Source organism: Abramis brama (assembly GCF_963993115.1).
Source record: "Abramis brama genome assembly, chromosome: 12".
NCBI lineage: Eukaryota > Metazoa > Chordata > Actinopteri > Cypriniformes > Leuciscidae > Abramis > Abramis brama.
The window spans coordinates 27,741,287-27,757,404 of record NC_139974.1 but is presented as its reverse complement, the minus strand read 5'-3'; the positions used below and the strand labels follow the sequence as shown (position 1 = coordinate 27,757,404).

General features: G+C 36.7%; 2 protein-coding genes across 4 annotated transcripts in view; both read left to right on the top strand.

The window, feature by feature from the left end:
• Positions 1-3,077, top strand: part of ptp4a3a (protein tyrosine phosphatase 4A3a) — a 31,207-nt gene extending 28,130 nt beyond the window's left edge. For all 3 annotated transcript variants that reach the window (XM_084130222.1, XM_084130224.1, XM_084130223.1), the window contains exons 5-6: positions 1,587-1,661; positions 2,034-3,077. In XM_084130222.1, coding sequence (XP_083986348.1) covers positions 1,587-1,661; positions 2,034-2,151 — 193 coding nt within the window. In that variant the 3' untranslated portion in view covers positions 2,152-3,077. The remainder of the gene's footprint in view (positions 1-1,586; positions 1,662-2,033) is intronic.
• Positions 3,078-3,573: 496 nt separating this feature from the next.
• Positions 3,574-11,616, top strand: xkr8.3 (XK related 8, tandem duplicate 3). Its single transcript, XM_084130221.1, has 3 exons — positions 3,574-6,231; positions 7,561-7,748; positions 8,529-11,616. The coding sequence occupies exons 1-3, from the start codon at positions 5,894-5,896 to the stop codon at positions 9,401-9,403; spliced, it is 1,401 nt and encodes a 466-aa protein (XP_083986347.1). The 5' UTR covers positions 3,574-5,893; the 3' UTR covers positions 9,404-11,616.
• The last annotated feature ends 4,502 nt before the right edge of the window (positions 11,617-16,118 follow it).

Below are 16,118 nucleotides of genomic sequence, written 5' to 3'. Positions count from 1 at the left end.
GATGAAGTTGATAGTCCCCAATGGACTGAAACCATACTACGTACATAGTGAGCGAGAGGTACCTCTTCGGAGGCTTTAAAGTGGACCGAGTGCTCCGCCAAAGTCAACAGTCCCCAAAGTGCACTGACTCTGCTGCAGTCCCTCTCTGTTTTAAGAGGCATTGGGGTTAGGGCCGAAGACAAAACAGGAAGTTGCTTTTTATCCATTTGTTATTACTGTCCTCCTCAAACGTGTGCTCCGTCCATGACCTTTATGCCAGACAGTCTATCCCACATGGCTAGGATTTTTTAGCTATACATGATGCTCCCAGTTACCTTTTGGATGAATTTTGTTCATGAATGGGAACTCCCTTAGCTGTTTTTGACCATAGAAGTTAAATGGGTACATATGTGTACTATAGGTACATAGTGCAGTATGTTGTGCAGTATTGTTGTTACGATGAAACTATTGCAATTATAAATATTGAACAGTATATGTCTTATAAGTATCTCCTACAGATGATGTATTTATGCTCTCTGTTGGTACACGTACAGTGCAACAAAACACCCCAAACGACGACTATAAAAGAGGAGGAGGAGGCAGTCTGGCCTCGCTGCTCTCGTCGTTTGGGCGGTAAAACTTCATCTCTGACGCACTTCATCCACTTCCAAAGGGAATCGGCCTCGAATCTTGAAAGAGTGCCAATGTTTTTTTGGCCTGACTCGTTTATTTTCAGATGGCAACGCTGTTTAGAACTGGGGTTTATGGCGTAAGATTTAATTGTCTTGACTGTACAGTGTATGTTTGAAAGTGAAGCATTGAGGGTTAAGTATTAAACTTTTCTTTGCTGTCCCTGCAGGCATGAATGATACCCCAGTCGCTGTTACTTTTGAAAGAGATCAGATTTAACATTTTCAGCTTGGCAGGCGATAGAGAGAGAGTGGAAAGATCGCATAGACATTAAAGAGGGGACCCGAGTGATATAAAAAGAACCCACCCCCAAGTCTCTACGATATTCTGGACTTTGCATATGACTTGGGCCATTAGGTATCCACCTAGCAACCATCCAGAACACCTAGCAACAGCATTAACCGTTGTTTTCCACCACTCACCTTTTCTGGAAGTTGTTTTTTCTTGCTTTGCCTGAATCTTGACTTTGATGATTGTGAAACATTAATTAATGTATGATGAATTAACTTCTTGTAATGCCTCTTTTCCACTGCATTTAATGTGGCATTGCTCCATCTGTTTTGCACTGTACAGCTACAGTCATTTCTATCTAAGGAACAGCTCATGGAACAATTGAGCTGCTCTAATGAGCCAATAAAGTTGTGTGTTAGAGTGGTTACGACACCAACATTTCAGCAGTCAAATCTACTACCTGTGAAACAATGCATGTTGTTTTCAAGTAATTATTCAAGTAAAATGTCAGTAATAAAATAAAGCACAAAAAAACATAGCAAATTACAGGTGATAGTCAAACAACAAATAAAAAAAATAGAACAAAGGTACAAATTAAGAATTCAGTCCTTGAAGTTCTGCAGTATTTAAGCAAAAGTATTCAATGTTCCATTTCTCTCAATGTTTTTCTTTTTTTTTTTCTTTAGAGCTCCAGTACTTGTGGCTGTGGCACTGATTGAAAGTGGGATGAAGTATGAAGATGCCATCCAGTTCATCAGACAGTACGTACATCTCTCTCTTGACTTCTTTCAAGGACAACAGACCTTGAGCTCTTGACGTCAACTGCTATATACATACAAGTGGATCATAAAAGCTAGTTCTTAGTTGCTACGCTTGCCAGAGTGCCTTTTGATAGCAAGGCCAAGCTTAAAGCTTTCAATACGCAAAAGATTCGCAATTGATCTTTTTTTAAGCCCGCTCCCTCAGGTACTGTTCCTTGTGTTTTCAATGCTATTTTCAGTCCAATGTGGGCTGGAGTGAAACATGAGTTGGCAAGCCATTTTTATCTGCCGTCTTTCTCGAAAGAAGTAATTTAGTTGTAACGCGATGAAATTGTAAATTAACATGCTAATGGACGTTTTTTGCCTTCACAGGAAACGCAGAGGTGCAATAAACAGCAAGCAGTTGACATATCTAGAGAAATATCGGCCCAAACAGAGACTGCGCTATAAGCACCCGCACATTTTCAAGAACAAGTGCTGCATCATGTGACTGCACCCTCACCCTACTGTTCTGAACCGAGCTGAACCTGATGGACTGGGCCACAACTGATGCACTTTTGCTGATTTGCTATAAAAATAGGAACTGATTCGGTCTGGATGAAAACCCCGCTGGTGCCTAAAATCCTCCTCACTCTGATTGTGGTGTGGATACTGCCATGGCTTTTCCGAGACTTACGACTCAGAGATCTTAAAGGTTGCGCATCTCTGAGGTTAATGAGATATGGTGAAGGCAACCTCTGACCTTTGACCCTGCACCACGACTGACACCCTAATCATGCCTCAAATGATCGTGAATGTCTGAAAGAGCCAGGTGGTGTGATAATGTGAATCATGGACAAAATTTGTGCTTTCTTACTCTCTCTACTAATTTTTCTTTCTACAGCTTTCCTTCTCTTCCCGCGCCAGGAGTCCAATTTTTAGACGACTACGGTTCCTTTAACACTTTCAGTTTTCAGCACAAATCTTTTTACTGGTGACCTTTACCATGATGCTTTTTGTTTTATGAGCAAACAACGGTTAAAGTGGATTAATGAAGGGCTTATGTGAAAGATATTTCTGTTTCATAAAGCAGCTCTTTGCTATTTCTATTAGGGTCAGAGCCAGACACTTAAAGGTTTCTGAAAGCTACATGCGAAGGTCAATGAATTTAACTGCGAAAATGCTTATGCGTGTTTATGTGCTTAAAATCAAACCTTGTGTTTGTTGGAGTAATTTTACTGTGTTAGGACTTCAGGGCTCCCTGGAAGCGGTCTGTCTATGATACTTGTCCATTCAGTTCAACAGAGATCAGATGGTAAAAACGACCCTATATAAATGAATTACCAGACAAGACAGTGGTTTAAAGTTGTTTTTCTCTGTTTTTTAAGAACACACCTCCAGCTGCATAATACAAATAAAGGCTGTTGCAATCATGAATGAGGACTGGGAGTGTTTTGTCATGAGGTGACCTCATAAAGTGTAACAAGTTCACTGCCCATCAAAATATAACCATACTGCCCTCTGCAGGGCAAAGACTAGTAGGTAACACTTTATTTTGATTGTCCACTTTAGACATTCTACTAACTGTGAGTAACTTTGCAACTACATGTCAACTAACTCTCATCAGACTGTTAGTAGACTGTCTGCTTAATATCTGTTAACTTTATGTTGATGCTCCTCCAACATTCTAGTCACTATAAGTAACTTGCAACTGCGTGTCAACTTATTCTAACCTGAGCCCTAACACCTAACTGAACAGTGTACCAGTCTACTACTCTAATGAGAGATAGTTGACATGGAGTTGCTAAGTTAATTATAGTTTGTAGAATGTCTAAAGTGGACCATTGAAATGGTGTAGGCCTAACCTAGTGATCTTGCAGAAAATGTTCTCCTACCCATGTTTGTTTTTTGTTTTTTTGTTTTTTTACATGGGTGACCTGAAAAATAAAGGTCTTAAAGTCATACAGTCTTAAAAAGAAAGTTTTTTTTTTTTATTGGCATATATGGTTCTATGGAGATCCTTAAACATCCATGGAACCTTTACATTGCACAAACGGTTTATTAATGTTGTTCACACTAAGAAAAAGGTTATTTTAAGAACTGTAAGGTTCTTTGGGGAACCCTGGAATGGTGGTAAGTTCACAAATAAGTAAATGGATAACTAAAACTTTCGGTTCCAGAAAACTGAAGTAACTTTCAGGATATGCAAGTAACCATAGCTACTTGTTGCTATGATTGCAACTACGATGCAAGCTACAACAAATACTCGTTGCAGTATGTTGTTTCATTATAAAATTTGTGTTAATTATGAGACCTATCAACCATACTTTTTTCTTACCTGAAGCTGAACATCATCAAAAGGAAGATTCAGAACTCATTCCTCCAACGTTCACCCAAGTGTTGCAGTTTATTGTAACACCTCCGTGGTCGACGAACTTTAAAATTTATGATTGAAAATTCATTGTCGTTTGGTCATTTCTACTGAGAAAAAAAAAACAGGGGCCGCAGAAGCAAGCACATTTTTTTTTGTCATGACAACATGATAAATGGTAGCTGATTGGATTAAAAGACATTCTACAATGAGAGTATTAAGAAATAAACTTGAAATGGCAAAGAAACGGCTATTTCCCCCTGCTAATGATACCAGATCTGATAATTAAGTGCACCCAGCGTAAAACCTTTTTTTTTTTTTACTTTTTCTTACCTGAAGACATCACCCACAGAAAAGATTCTGACCTTGTTCTACCATCCAAGTGTAACAGTTTATTGTTTCAATACAAAAAAAAAGAAAAGAAAAAAAAGTTTAATTACGACTCCTATTAATGGATAATTACGGTATTTACCACTTTGAGTCTCTTTTCTGGTTTGTTTTGGATGAACTAGAGTGGTGGACACAGAAAATTTGAGATGGGTCCTGTCTCGACTTTTTGACTTGTTTAGAATCGCCTTTGACTGCTTCAGAGTGGCTGGCTACGGGCATGCACGAACATGTCCTTAAAACAACCCTTAACGTTCATTTTCAAAACTGCAACTCACCGAGTGGTTAGTGATGATGCGCTTGCTTATTTATTTATTTTTGTGTTGTTGATCAGTCAATTATGAAGGGCTACAGTACAACACTGCTCTCTGGTGGTCAAAAAAAATATACATTTAATTAAAACTTGAAACTAGTTTCACGTAACTACTAAAATAATTGCTACATCCAGACTTGTATTTAATAATAATTACATGTATTGTAATTGTACCAATTTTTATTATTTTTCTTCTCCGCTAAAACGCATCGTGCAGCCCAAACCGTAAGGGCTAGAGCTTTGAAACTTTGCCAGATGGTAGTACAAAAATCGAGGAGAGGTTATCAAATTATGACCTCGATTGGCCCATAGGTGGCGCTATAGCAACCAAAAGCGCAAAACTGTCCATAACTCCTAGACCGTATGTCGTAGACTCAAGTGTCTTATATCATTGGAAAGCTGGAAGAACAAAAGAACAAAATGTATATCTCCGATTTCCGGTATGCAAATTTTTCCGCCATTTTGAATTTTGTTAAAAACCTACTTTTGCGAACTAGTCCTAGGTTTTTCGCCCGATCGGAACCAAACCAAGGTTGGAAAAAACTGCCTTTATTGGCTGTAAATGGTCTTTTCCATCTATTATGTAAGTGGTTACATGCTTGCTAAATAAATCTTAATAATTTTTTATGCTTTTGTGCTTAAATGCCTTAACTGCTTGAACCCCGATAAATGCTGCTTGCAGCTTTAATTATTATTATTATTGCATTTTCAATATTTTTTCCTTTGCCATTTCTGAATTAAAGTCATGAAATTAAATTGATACATAATTATTTCCAAGCATTGAATACATTTCATTTATTTAAAATGTAGCCAACCCAATTCTATGCAAAAACATTTGATCTAATGTGTGTGTGTGAACATGTTACCATTGTAATGAAATTTTCACCACGTAAGTTGCAGTGTGACGTCACGTGGGCGTGATTTAAGTTATGCCAGTGCAAGTTTGGGTAACTTGCATACGTTCAAAAATGGCATCGTATATCTGCTGCTGTAGAAGCTCTGAGGAGACGTATTTGTTCGCCGATTTCTCGTTTACGTGAATAATGAGAATTAACTTCTTAAGCCGCGGAACTTGTGTGTGTTTTGCCTGTAACGTTAGCCCTGTATGCTAACGGTTCACGGCTAAATGCATGTTGTGGCTGAACTTCAATCAGCTGCTTCTGTTTTGAAGCTCATCCCATCATGGAGAGCGCAACTTTTCCCACGACGTATTCCTGGTTGGATTTAGTTTTTACTGTGATCGGCGTGTGCACATTTCTGTTTGACGTGGGCTCGGATCTGTGGGTGGCGAAGGAGTTCTACAAACATGGAGATTTCATGTGGTTCGGGGTCTTGGTGGGCTTCATGCTCATGTCATCTGTCGTGGTTCAGCTGTTCAGCTGGTTTTGGCTTCAGTATGATCGTCATTTGAAGAACTTTGAGTCTCAAGCGTCCTCTGGGAACACCGTTCTCTTCGGTGAAGCGAAAAGAGTCAAACTGTTGCTCCTCCTGCATTTGTGTCATATGGGCTACCTCGTCAGGTGAGACGGAAGCAACTTCAATCACGAGCGTGGCAGATTATTATTATTTTTTTCCAGATGCTCAACATTTCAATTTATTTCAAGTCTTTTAAATAAAACGTAAATTGAAACATCTTAAACAATAAAAAAAAGGACTTATTAATAAAAAACCTTGCAAACGCTTTTATGTTTATTTATATTTATTTAAAGTAAAATGTGTGCATTTTTTCTATCGCTAAAATCTGTCACATTCCGATTGTGTAGTAGACATGCAATCGTTTCTATCTAATAACGGCATGCAACAGCTTGTGGTGTATAGTAACTTTTGTTATATAACCTAGTCAGTGAGTTGACTTTCTTTACTTTGAATACAGTTTTTATTCAAAACCTTAGATCTTGATCTGCTAAAAAAAAAAAAAAAAACATTGTTGCATTACCAAAATCCAGTGACGTATTAGGCTAGATCAGGGTTAGAATTTTATAACAAGGTTCGAATTTTTAATTTATAAACACTGCAAAATAAATTAGATATGTGTAAAGTATTATTTGGAAAATATTTAGCTGCTTATGTTTTCTACTCACTATTTACTGTACTGTGTATTTATTCATTTATTAATACCAAATGTTCATTTGATTCTATTTTTTAATTCATTTATATCAAATTTGTAATTTAATCAGTTTTTTTTTTTAGTTAAATCTTTTTTTATTTAACTTAATCTTTAATTTTAATTTAATTTTATTTATTTTACAGTTTTTCACTAAACAATTCCACAGAAACCTTGCACTCCTTGTGCCCCGGACCCCTAGTTTGCAAATCCCTGTATTTAGATGATAATGTCATGATGACTAATGACGATAACTGAATAGGTATTTATCCATAGACCTTCATATGATATAAATATGATACTAAAATGGACAGTGTAAAAACAAACAAACAACTATTACCATAGCACATCCAGAATCAAGTGATTGCAGAGTTATGTTGACATTTTCTCTGATTTCCTAATACTTGTGTTGCTTTGTTTATGTCACACTGACAGATCATCTCATTTAAGACAGTGTGACAGAACTACTGATTAATAACTCACTGTTTATGTGTGACATTCAGTTTTATTAGGTAGTAGTTCAGCACTTGGTGTGTGTGTGGATTTGAATGTAGTTGATGCTGTATGTTCAGAGTTTTGTAATGTGTTTTGGAAGTAATGGAAGTAAGCTGACAGCTGGATACTTGTCAGACAAAACACTACTGTATGGTTAAAAAAAATGGTCATGTACAAAAAGTTGTTAATCTCCTTTTTTTAAGCATACTTTGATAATGTTTAGTTCATATACTCTCTTTTTCTTCAATAGGCACATATCAGCTATCTGGCAAGGCTTTCGTGTGTGGAGACAAGGGGGGTGTGGGTCTGAGTTTGCAGTTTATCTGACCCATGACCTCAGCATGCTGCGTCTCATTGAGACGTTCTGCGAGAGCGCTCCCCAGCTCACCCTCATGATGTACATCATGCTACGCAACAACCACGCAAGGATGGTACAATGTGGGTAACCATTTCCCTTCTACTCTAATCATGCTTATAACCACTTCACTATAAAACTTATGACATCAGCTCAAGGCATGATCATCGCGTGAGATTCATCCATTATTAGTAAATACTGTAATTTACATTAAACCTCCAAACAACACTTCCTCCAATTTATGCTCGATTTCCTCTTGTCAGTTTGTGGTAAAAAGAATTTCCACATTTTCATCCAGTCTGATTTGAGAAACTTGAGCATTGACTTAAAGAGGAAATGCAGAAATCTGATCTTCCTACAGGTTTATGATTTTACATTGGACATTAAATACAGTACCGAACTTAATGAAAAAAGCCTCAATAAAAGAATGAAATTCTTAAAAAAAAATTTTTTTTTTTTTTTGTTTTTTTCAGTTTTTAATTTTAGTTTAGTTTTTAGTCATTTTGATGTGCTTTTGTCATTTTTTTAAAATATATTTTTATTTAGCTTTATTTCATATTTATTTCACTTTTAATTGTAGTGATTTTAGCACTTATTTTATTTCAGTTAGTTCCCATGGCAGCATTTGTAAATTTAATTTAAGCTAAAGTATTTCCATCTAATATTTTTATTTTATTTCAGGTTTAGTTCAATTAATGAAAATAATTTTTAATGGTTCTAGTTAATAATAATACACTGCTATTATATTAGTTAGATTTTATTAAATGCATTTCGCATTGTTTTTTTCTTTCTTTCTGTGACCCAGCAGTAGAAAACCACTGATGTAAATGGAAGAACAAGACACTGATGTTTCTGTTTCACAGGTGTGAGTGTGGTCGCCTCCACTACATCTATAGCCTGGATGGTGGTGGACTATCATCGGTCGCTCCGTTCATTTCTGCCCGACAAGGACAAGCAGGGTTGGTTGTCCTCTGTGGTCTACTTCTTCTGGAACCTCTTTCTAATTGGCCCACGCGTAGCTGCGGTTGCTCTCTTTGCCTCTGTGTTGCCCTGCTACATTGTTGCTCACGTCATGTTTTTGTGGCCTTGCTTTGTGATATGGGCCTGGAGGCAGGGCACTGATTTCATGGACAGCATAGGGGGGGAATGGCTCTACCGGGCCACCATAGGTCTCATCTGGTACTTTAGCTGGTTTAATGTGGCTGAAGGACACACCAGGAGTAGGAGTAGCATCTACCACACATTTATCATCACAGACACTGGCATCCTGTTGGCCACATGGTGGTTTTACCGCGATGCAGAGACGACCCAGTCGTACGCCATTAGTCTGATTATCTCCATCCCACTTTGTTATGTCTTGGGCTTAGTGATAAAAGTTCTCTACTATTGCTGTTTTCACCCCAAATTGTGGCGGCCAGCGGATTTGGAGAAATGTTTAGATGGAGGGGAGCCACACATCTTTGTTCAGGCCGATGGTGATTCGGATGGAGTGAAGCCACGCAGCGTTGTTCAGGCCAGTGGTGCTTCTGATGGAGGGGAGATAGACAGCTTTCTTCAGGCCGATGGTGATTCGGATGGAGTGAAGCCACGCAGCGTTGTTCAGGCCAGTGGAGATTCGGATGGAGTGAAGCCACGCAGCGTTGTTCAGGCCAGTGGTGCTTCTTTTCATAGATTTAACAAGAGGATGAGCCAACATGCTGCTAACTTTTACACAACAAACACATCCTCTGCAAATTAAAACAAATGAACGTAAAGCAAATAATGTATTGGTAATGTAAAAATGAATGGCATGTAGCTTGTTTGACTGTTACACTTTTTATTATATTTGTAAGTTCTCTGTACATAGTGTTGTTACAAATGATTGTTTTTGGATGATGTTAAAGCTGAAATGAAGTCATTTCTTTTTGTTGTTTGTATTGAAGGAATAGCTCACCCAAAACTAAAATTGTCATAATTTACTCACCCTCATGACTTTCCACAACCGCATGACTTTAAGATGATGAGTGGCTGACAAGCTACAAAAATTATTTAATTAAGTCATTAAGGTGGTTTGTTACGACTTATGAACTTTGAACTTTATAAGTTTATGGCTTTGTGTGAGGACCTGACCCAAATTGAAGTTGTTCTTCACTCTTCACAAGTTGTAGTACTCACATAAAGCACAACTACTAATTCAGTGAATTAGTGTTGTCAAAATACCCGGTACTTCGGTACCAAGTCGGTACTAATTTTTTTTTAAACGTCACGGTTAGGGATGGGAACCGAGAACCGGTTCTTCTTCATAACCGGTGCCCAGTGAATCGATTCCTTGGAACCGTTAGCATGCCTCCTTAACGATTCCGCTTATCGGTTCCGCTCGTTCAAATGTGACACGACATCACACACGTGCTGCGTTGTTTTGGTTCAGAACGTAGCAAACACTATGAGCAAACATGGCATCGAGACAGAAGCGCTCTGACCGCGTCCTAACTACATGCGACGCGACGGCGCGACACGCGATAAAAAGTATAATTTTCCATGTTAATCAAAGTTTAACCAGCCGCGACACGCGACGATTCTATTTGAAACGTATCCTATTTTACTGCGACGTCGCGCTGGAACAACAATCTCAAAGTGTGGCAATGATAATATCAGGTACTATTTTTGTGCTTTATTTAATGTTAAAAGCGTGTATAATGTGACTGAATATCATTTAGTGCTCCCAGCTTTGTAGCTGTAAAAACAACAATGGATAAGTCCCATCAGATCTTGAAATTAAACAAATGGAAACAAAAACGTTCAAAATGTGAAGAAAACCCGTGTATTATTTGACAAAGATTGTTTTAGTAACTCAATAGCCTAATCCAAATGAGCACTGTTAATATTCCAAAAGGCACAAGCTCTTCCTTAACTGTTTTCAGTCTGTGTTCTTAGTTTTTATGGCACATAAATGGCAGTTTTATTTATTTTTTTGTCCGGACCAATGAATGTGAAAATTATCAATTTCCTGATCCTAAGGCACTCTTCTTGATAATCTTTCAAGGCACACACTAGCGTGCCGTGGCATACTGGTTGAGAAACACTAGCCGCGTTTCCATTACCCTTCAAATTGCGCAAATTGAAATTGCGCAAATTGAAATTGCGAATTGAAAATACGCACAATGGAAACACGTCAATTTCGCAAAAACTCCCGTTTATCGCAAAAAAGTTTTTACGCTCTCATGAGGTGGTTTTTCAGGCAATTCGAAAAAGGAATATTTCGCAAAACTGCAATGGAAACAGTTTTTGCGCATTTACAGTCACCTGACTTAGAAGACGCGGTGTGTTTGAGGTCCATGTATAGCTACACAAATAAGAATAATTTTATATTATTTTATTATAACATTTAATAGGCTATATTTAGAAGACGCTTTTATGCAAAAAAGGAAGCTGAGTGTGGAGCGCGCACTGCATGACACGGAGGCGCGAGCGCGAACACTTGCATTTTCCTATCAACAGTGGAAACAACTTAAAATACTCTATCATTTCTGGTCATACAGAAAATAATAATACATTATTCTCAACTACTTTTATTTGTGTAAACTCACCATAACAAGAAAACGTTGTGCTTTTGTAAAATAAAAGAAAACAATCAGACGCACTTTCATGATCTCCGTAAACTGGAGCGCGAGAACTGAAACAAAATGTAGGCTAAAGCTTGAAATGTCCACTTTAAAACGAACAAATTCGAATCGAAGGCTAATACCTTCTGATTATGTAATCCGTCTGCTTAACAGCGGAGATGGAGATGTGATTTTAGCCAAAACAATAGTTTATTAATAATATTAATGGCTCTTCTCATTCAGCACTGCGGGAAAAACATAAATTCCAGGTTCTAATTTGGCCTTAGAAAACCAGTAAAATCGACATGTTTTCCATATTAATTTGTGAATATTTTAAATGTTTAATAAAGGGGCAAAAAGTCATAAACTGAAAAAAAATCTGAAAATTCGTCGATATTTACTTTTTTGCGCAGCAGTTGGTCTAGCCAGTTCAAATTAAAATTTTGGTGACACAAAAGTAGCCTACATGGATCGTTTGGACAGAATACGAGACAGAGTTCTTTATTAAATTAATAAAAGAAACAATAATTAGCCTATAGGAATACTGGATTCTAAATCTCAAATAAATGCCACAATCAAAGATCGGAGCAGAAATGAGGGCGAAACACCCAGAAACTGCTTAGGCTTTATGTGTCGTTCGCAGTATAAGGGTCTTTCCTGCCATTAATGCTTGGATAACACGCCACGTCTCTTTCGATTGATAATAATAATGTCTAATGCAGTGGCTGTGATATTATATAAACCAACGTCCATTGCCGTGATTTTTGGAATGACTTATCGCGAGAGAAAAAAGGACGTTAGTCGCAAAACATCGGTTAATGGAAACACCGTCATTTCGCAATAGTTTTTTATCGATATTTAGATAATAGCGCAAAACATTTGCGCAAATCTGTAATGGAAACGCGGCTACTGCCCTAGGCTATAGGTCCCTGGACTTTACTTTGAGAAGTAGCTCACCTACTTTTAGGTTTGTTCTGAGGTTGCTACACATAATTTGTGTATACTCTGTGCTGTGTCTTCTGATCAGATATTAAAGTTAATACAAACAAATTTGTACTTATTCCCTCACCCAATAAGAATCGATAAGAGAATCGCTAAGGAATCGGATCGATAAGCAATATCGATAATGGAATCGGAATCGTTAAATTCTTATCAATTCCCATCCCTAGTCACGGTACCAGGTTTTCTCAAACCCGGTACTTGATGCGCGTGCATGCCCGAAGCGCGTGCAGTTGCGTCCTCTTCATAAAAGCGCTGATGGCGATCGGCGGTGCTGCTGCTGATGTGGTGCTGATGTTTTTGCGCGTGCAGATACGTTATTTCAAATGGCGCGCGGCAAGCGCGCTCATAATAGAAGCGGCGCGCTCGCTTTTCCATGCGCGTTCATGGATGCATAGCAACGACAGACGCCACGGGAGTACAAACGCTTGTGCCAGAGCCGTAGAGAGAGAGAGTTGCGACAACGGAAGTTCGAAATGCTTACTTGTCACGTGATTCGCGTAGATCTCAGATAGTTCCAGGAAGTGCTTCAGCGCCAATTCAAATCGATGGAGTTAGAGAGCAGAACTTTGATTTTTGGTAGTTTGTAGTCAATAAATTAATTGATTTACAATATGTATATAATACACTGACATGTGAATGTAGTATGTGTTTGTAGTTATAGTAATGTTATTTTTAAAAGTTAAAAATCTGTTAGTATTTAATGTTTATTGTGGTCAACCAGCGTTGCCTACCGTGTGTTAACATATTTCTGGCTAACGTTACCTTGGTTAAAGACCGTGTTACAGTTGTTTTGAAGTATTTCAAGTATTTCATTTAGGTTCGCGTTTAAAGCATAGATTGTAAAAAATAGGTTTAAAGTCTGTGTAGAGAGAATGGTGTCGTCTTAGCGGCCCCTAATTTAATAACAAATGATCATTCCGACGGAAGCGAATCAATGAACATTAACTTTAGCTGGAAAATAACTTTATTAAAGAACCGCTATAAAGCCAAAACAATATCTGTTACCATAAATTATACGGTGTATCTCTAAGCTGCTTTGAAACAATCTACATTGTTAAAAGCGCTAACGTAGCCTATATAAATGAAGATGACTTGACTTGACTATTTTTTGTTTTTAAACTTGAATGTTATTTAAAGGTATCACGTAATGTTCACTATGGTTTCACAAGGACAGAGACTTGCAGGTAACAGGTGATTGTCTTAAATCCATTGCAAACAAGTAAAATGTAGAATTTATTCAATTAAATTTCATTATCTTAATGTTTACAATGCTTATGCACCCCATGCACTTATTTCTGTATAAATTAATACATAATATATTAATGTATAATATTACATTTTCAAACAAAACATGATTATACACACACACACACACACACACATTATTTCATTAGTGTCCATGTGCATTATTTACTTTTAACATAATTTGATAAATTCATGATCTACATTTCTTTAATCTATAAAATATAATTTATTTGGTTATTTTATTATAGTAATTACATTATACATGATAAATAATGCATCGTCCAGAGGAGCCTTAATGATGAGTGAAAAGGGTTGTAGATCTCTCTCAAATACTGGTAAAAACTGCTTTCGAGTATGGGTAAGTTGGTACACTTTCCATGTCAGGTGAATTTAAACACTAGAAATGTTTAATATACATTACATCAGTTTTAATATATATATATATATATATATATATATATATATATATATATATATATATATATACTTTTGCATTGATTTAGCACAATAGGATTTATAAATGTCTAATAAACTGCACGTCAAGCATGTTGTCTGTCATTTCCTCTGTGTTGTTCTTGTGGTGTCTGACACAGAGAGGAGAAAATATGCTGAAACTGAAGGTGAGGGTACAGCGTCAGTGCAGGGAGTCTTCATGATCCACTGAATCCCTTTGAGCTTCTTGTGTTGAAAGAGATAAAGGAGACAAAAACGGGACAAATTATATACAGTAGTATATATTACATGTTGTGGTATTTAGTATTATTCCCCATTTTATCTAGTGTGATTTGTTTTTTTAAAATGGCTTGCTGCTTTTAAGCATTGTTTTTAATCTCACAAATAAACTTCCATTTCCCTTTCAATCCAAAAATCAGCTGAGCTGAAACATAATATAGACAGCCTAATAGTCAACAGAAACACAATGTCTAAAAAACTCCGCCCATACGTTTTTGTTACTCAAAAATGCAATCTAAAATAAGGATTTTTTGTTGTTGTTATTGCGCATTTAATGAGGAATGAAACGGATATTCTCATTTTATCACTTCCACATATCACACTCCCCAATGTTATATTTAACCCCTGTTTAGAAGCCTTTCCCTCTTAGTATTACACAACAAAGGATAAAACTGCATTAAAAGAACGGTTTTAACATTAATAGGCTGTTCGTGGTTTATGCGCTACTAACTTTATCCAATGACCTATCTTTATCGGATAACGTCCCCTAAAACTACTAATTTAGAGAGCAATAATCAACTAGCATGCTTTAATACAAGTTCATTTGATTCAGATGCACTGATAATATACAATCGTATTCTTTAAACGTCTTACCTTTTATAAAAGTCCATCACTAACGGTCTGTTCTACCGCGCTGCTGCTACTTCCGGGAACTATTGAGAGGCTCCACGAGCCGCCATTGCTGTAAAAAAAGCGTTCCATTGTAGTCAATGGAGTTGTCGCAACTCTCTCTCTCCATGGCTCTGGCTTGTGCGAACTGCGCTCTCCATGACGACGAGGAAGTGTGACATAGGCCTATTAATTGATTTCTAGCCCTTGCATTAGCTTTACTACTAAATATATTTATGGAGATGAGAAAATAAAAAGCCGTCATTAATATCAGTCCGTCAGAAAAGCAGTTCTAGTCTTATTCTTGGCTGGATAACTCTTAGCAGGTTTAAAAAGCCCCTTTAAAGTTAAATATGAATACAGTTTTGGATTAAATAAAAGTATAGTCAAGTCAAATAAAACATATTTTATCTCCTGTATAGTTTGGTAATGCTACAATAAGATACCATTCATTAACATCACTTAATGCGTTATCTAACATAACACATTGAGTGAACAATATATTTTTACAACATTAATTAATGTTTGTGAATGTTATTTAATACAAACACTTGATTGATCATGTTTGTTCACTTCATTCATTGTGCATTAAATAATGTTAACAGAAATAATGTTAACTTTTGATTTTAAAAATGTATTTTTAAATTAACCCCTAAAGGAGAATAATTGCGACAGTATATAACTATTGTTTTTTTGTTAGGTCATTTTATCTAATGTTATCTAACAAATGGAATCTTATTGTAAAGTGTTTTTAATACTACAGTTTCCATCTTTGTAACTGTGATATACACTTTAATATAATTATGTAAATTTAATCTAAATTAAGCTTTGGTACCGAAATTGGTACTGAGAACCGTGGATTTTCACTGGTATCGGTACCGAATACTGAAATTTTGGTACCGTGACAACACTACAGTGAATGTTCTTTCATTTCTTTGATGAAGAATAGAAATATGTGCACAGACTGATCCTTAGTCATCTTGCCAAAACTATTTCTATCTTTTGTACATGTATATATGTGTGTACAGTTGTAATAAGTTTTGTTATCTATAAAATTGTCAAAAGTGTTTACAGAATGCTAATGGAATTTTTTTGTCATAATTAAGAATCAATCAATGGGATCAAACAAGAATCCTCTAAGAAGCAAGACTACTGTATAAAAATTAAAATGAAACCATCATTACTCACCCTCATGCCATGCCAATCCTGAATTGTTTTCTCTGTGGAAATAAAAAAGATATTTTGAGAAAGCTATCAGTATTTTTTTGACCATTTAAGAATTCA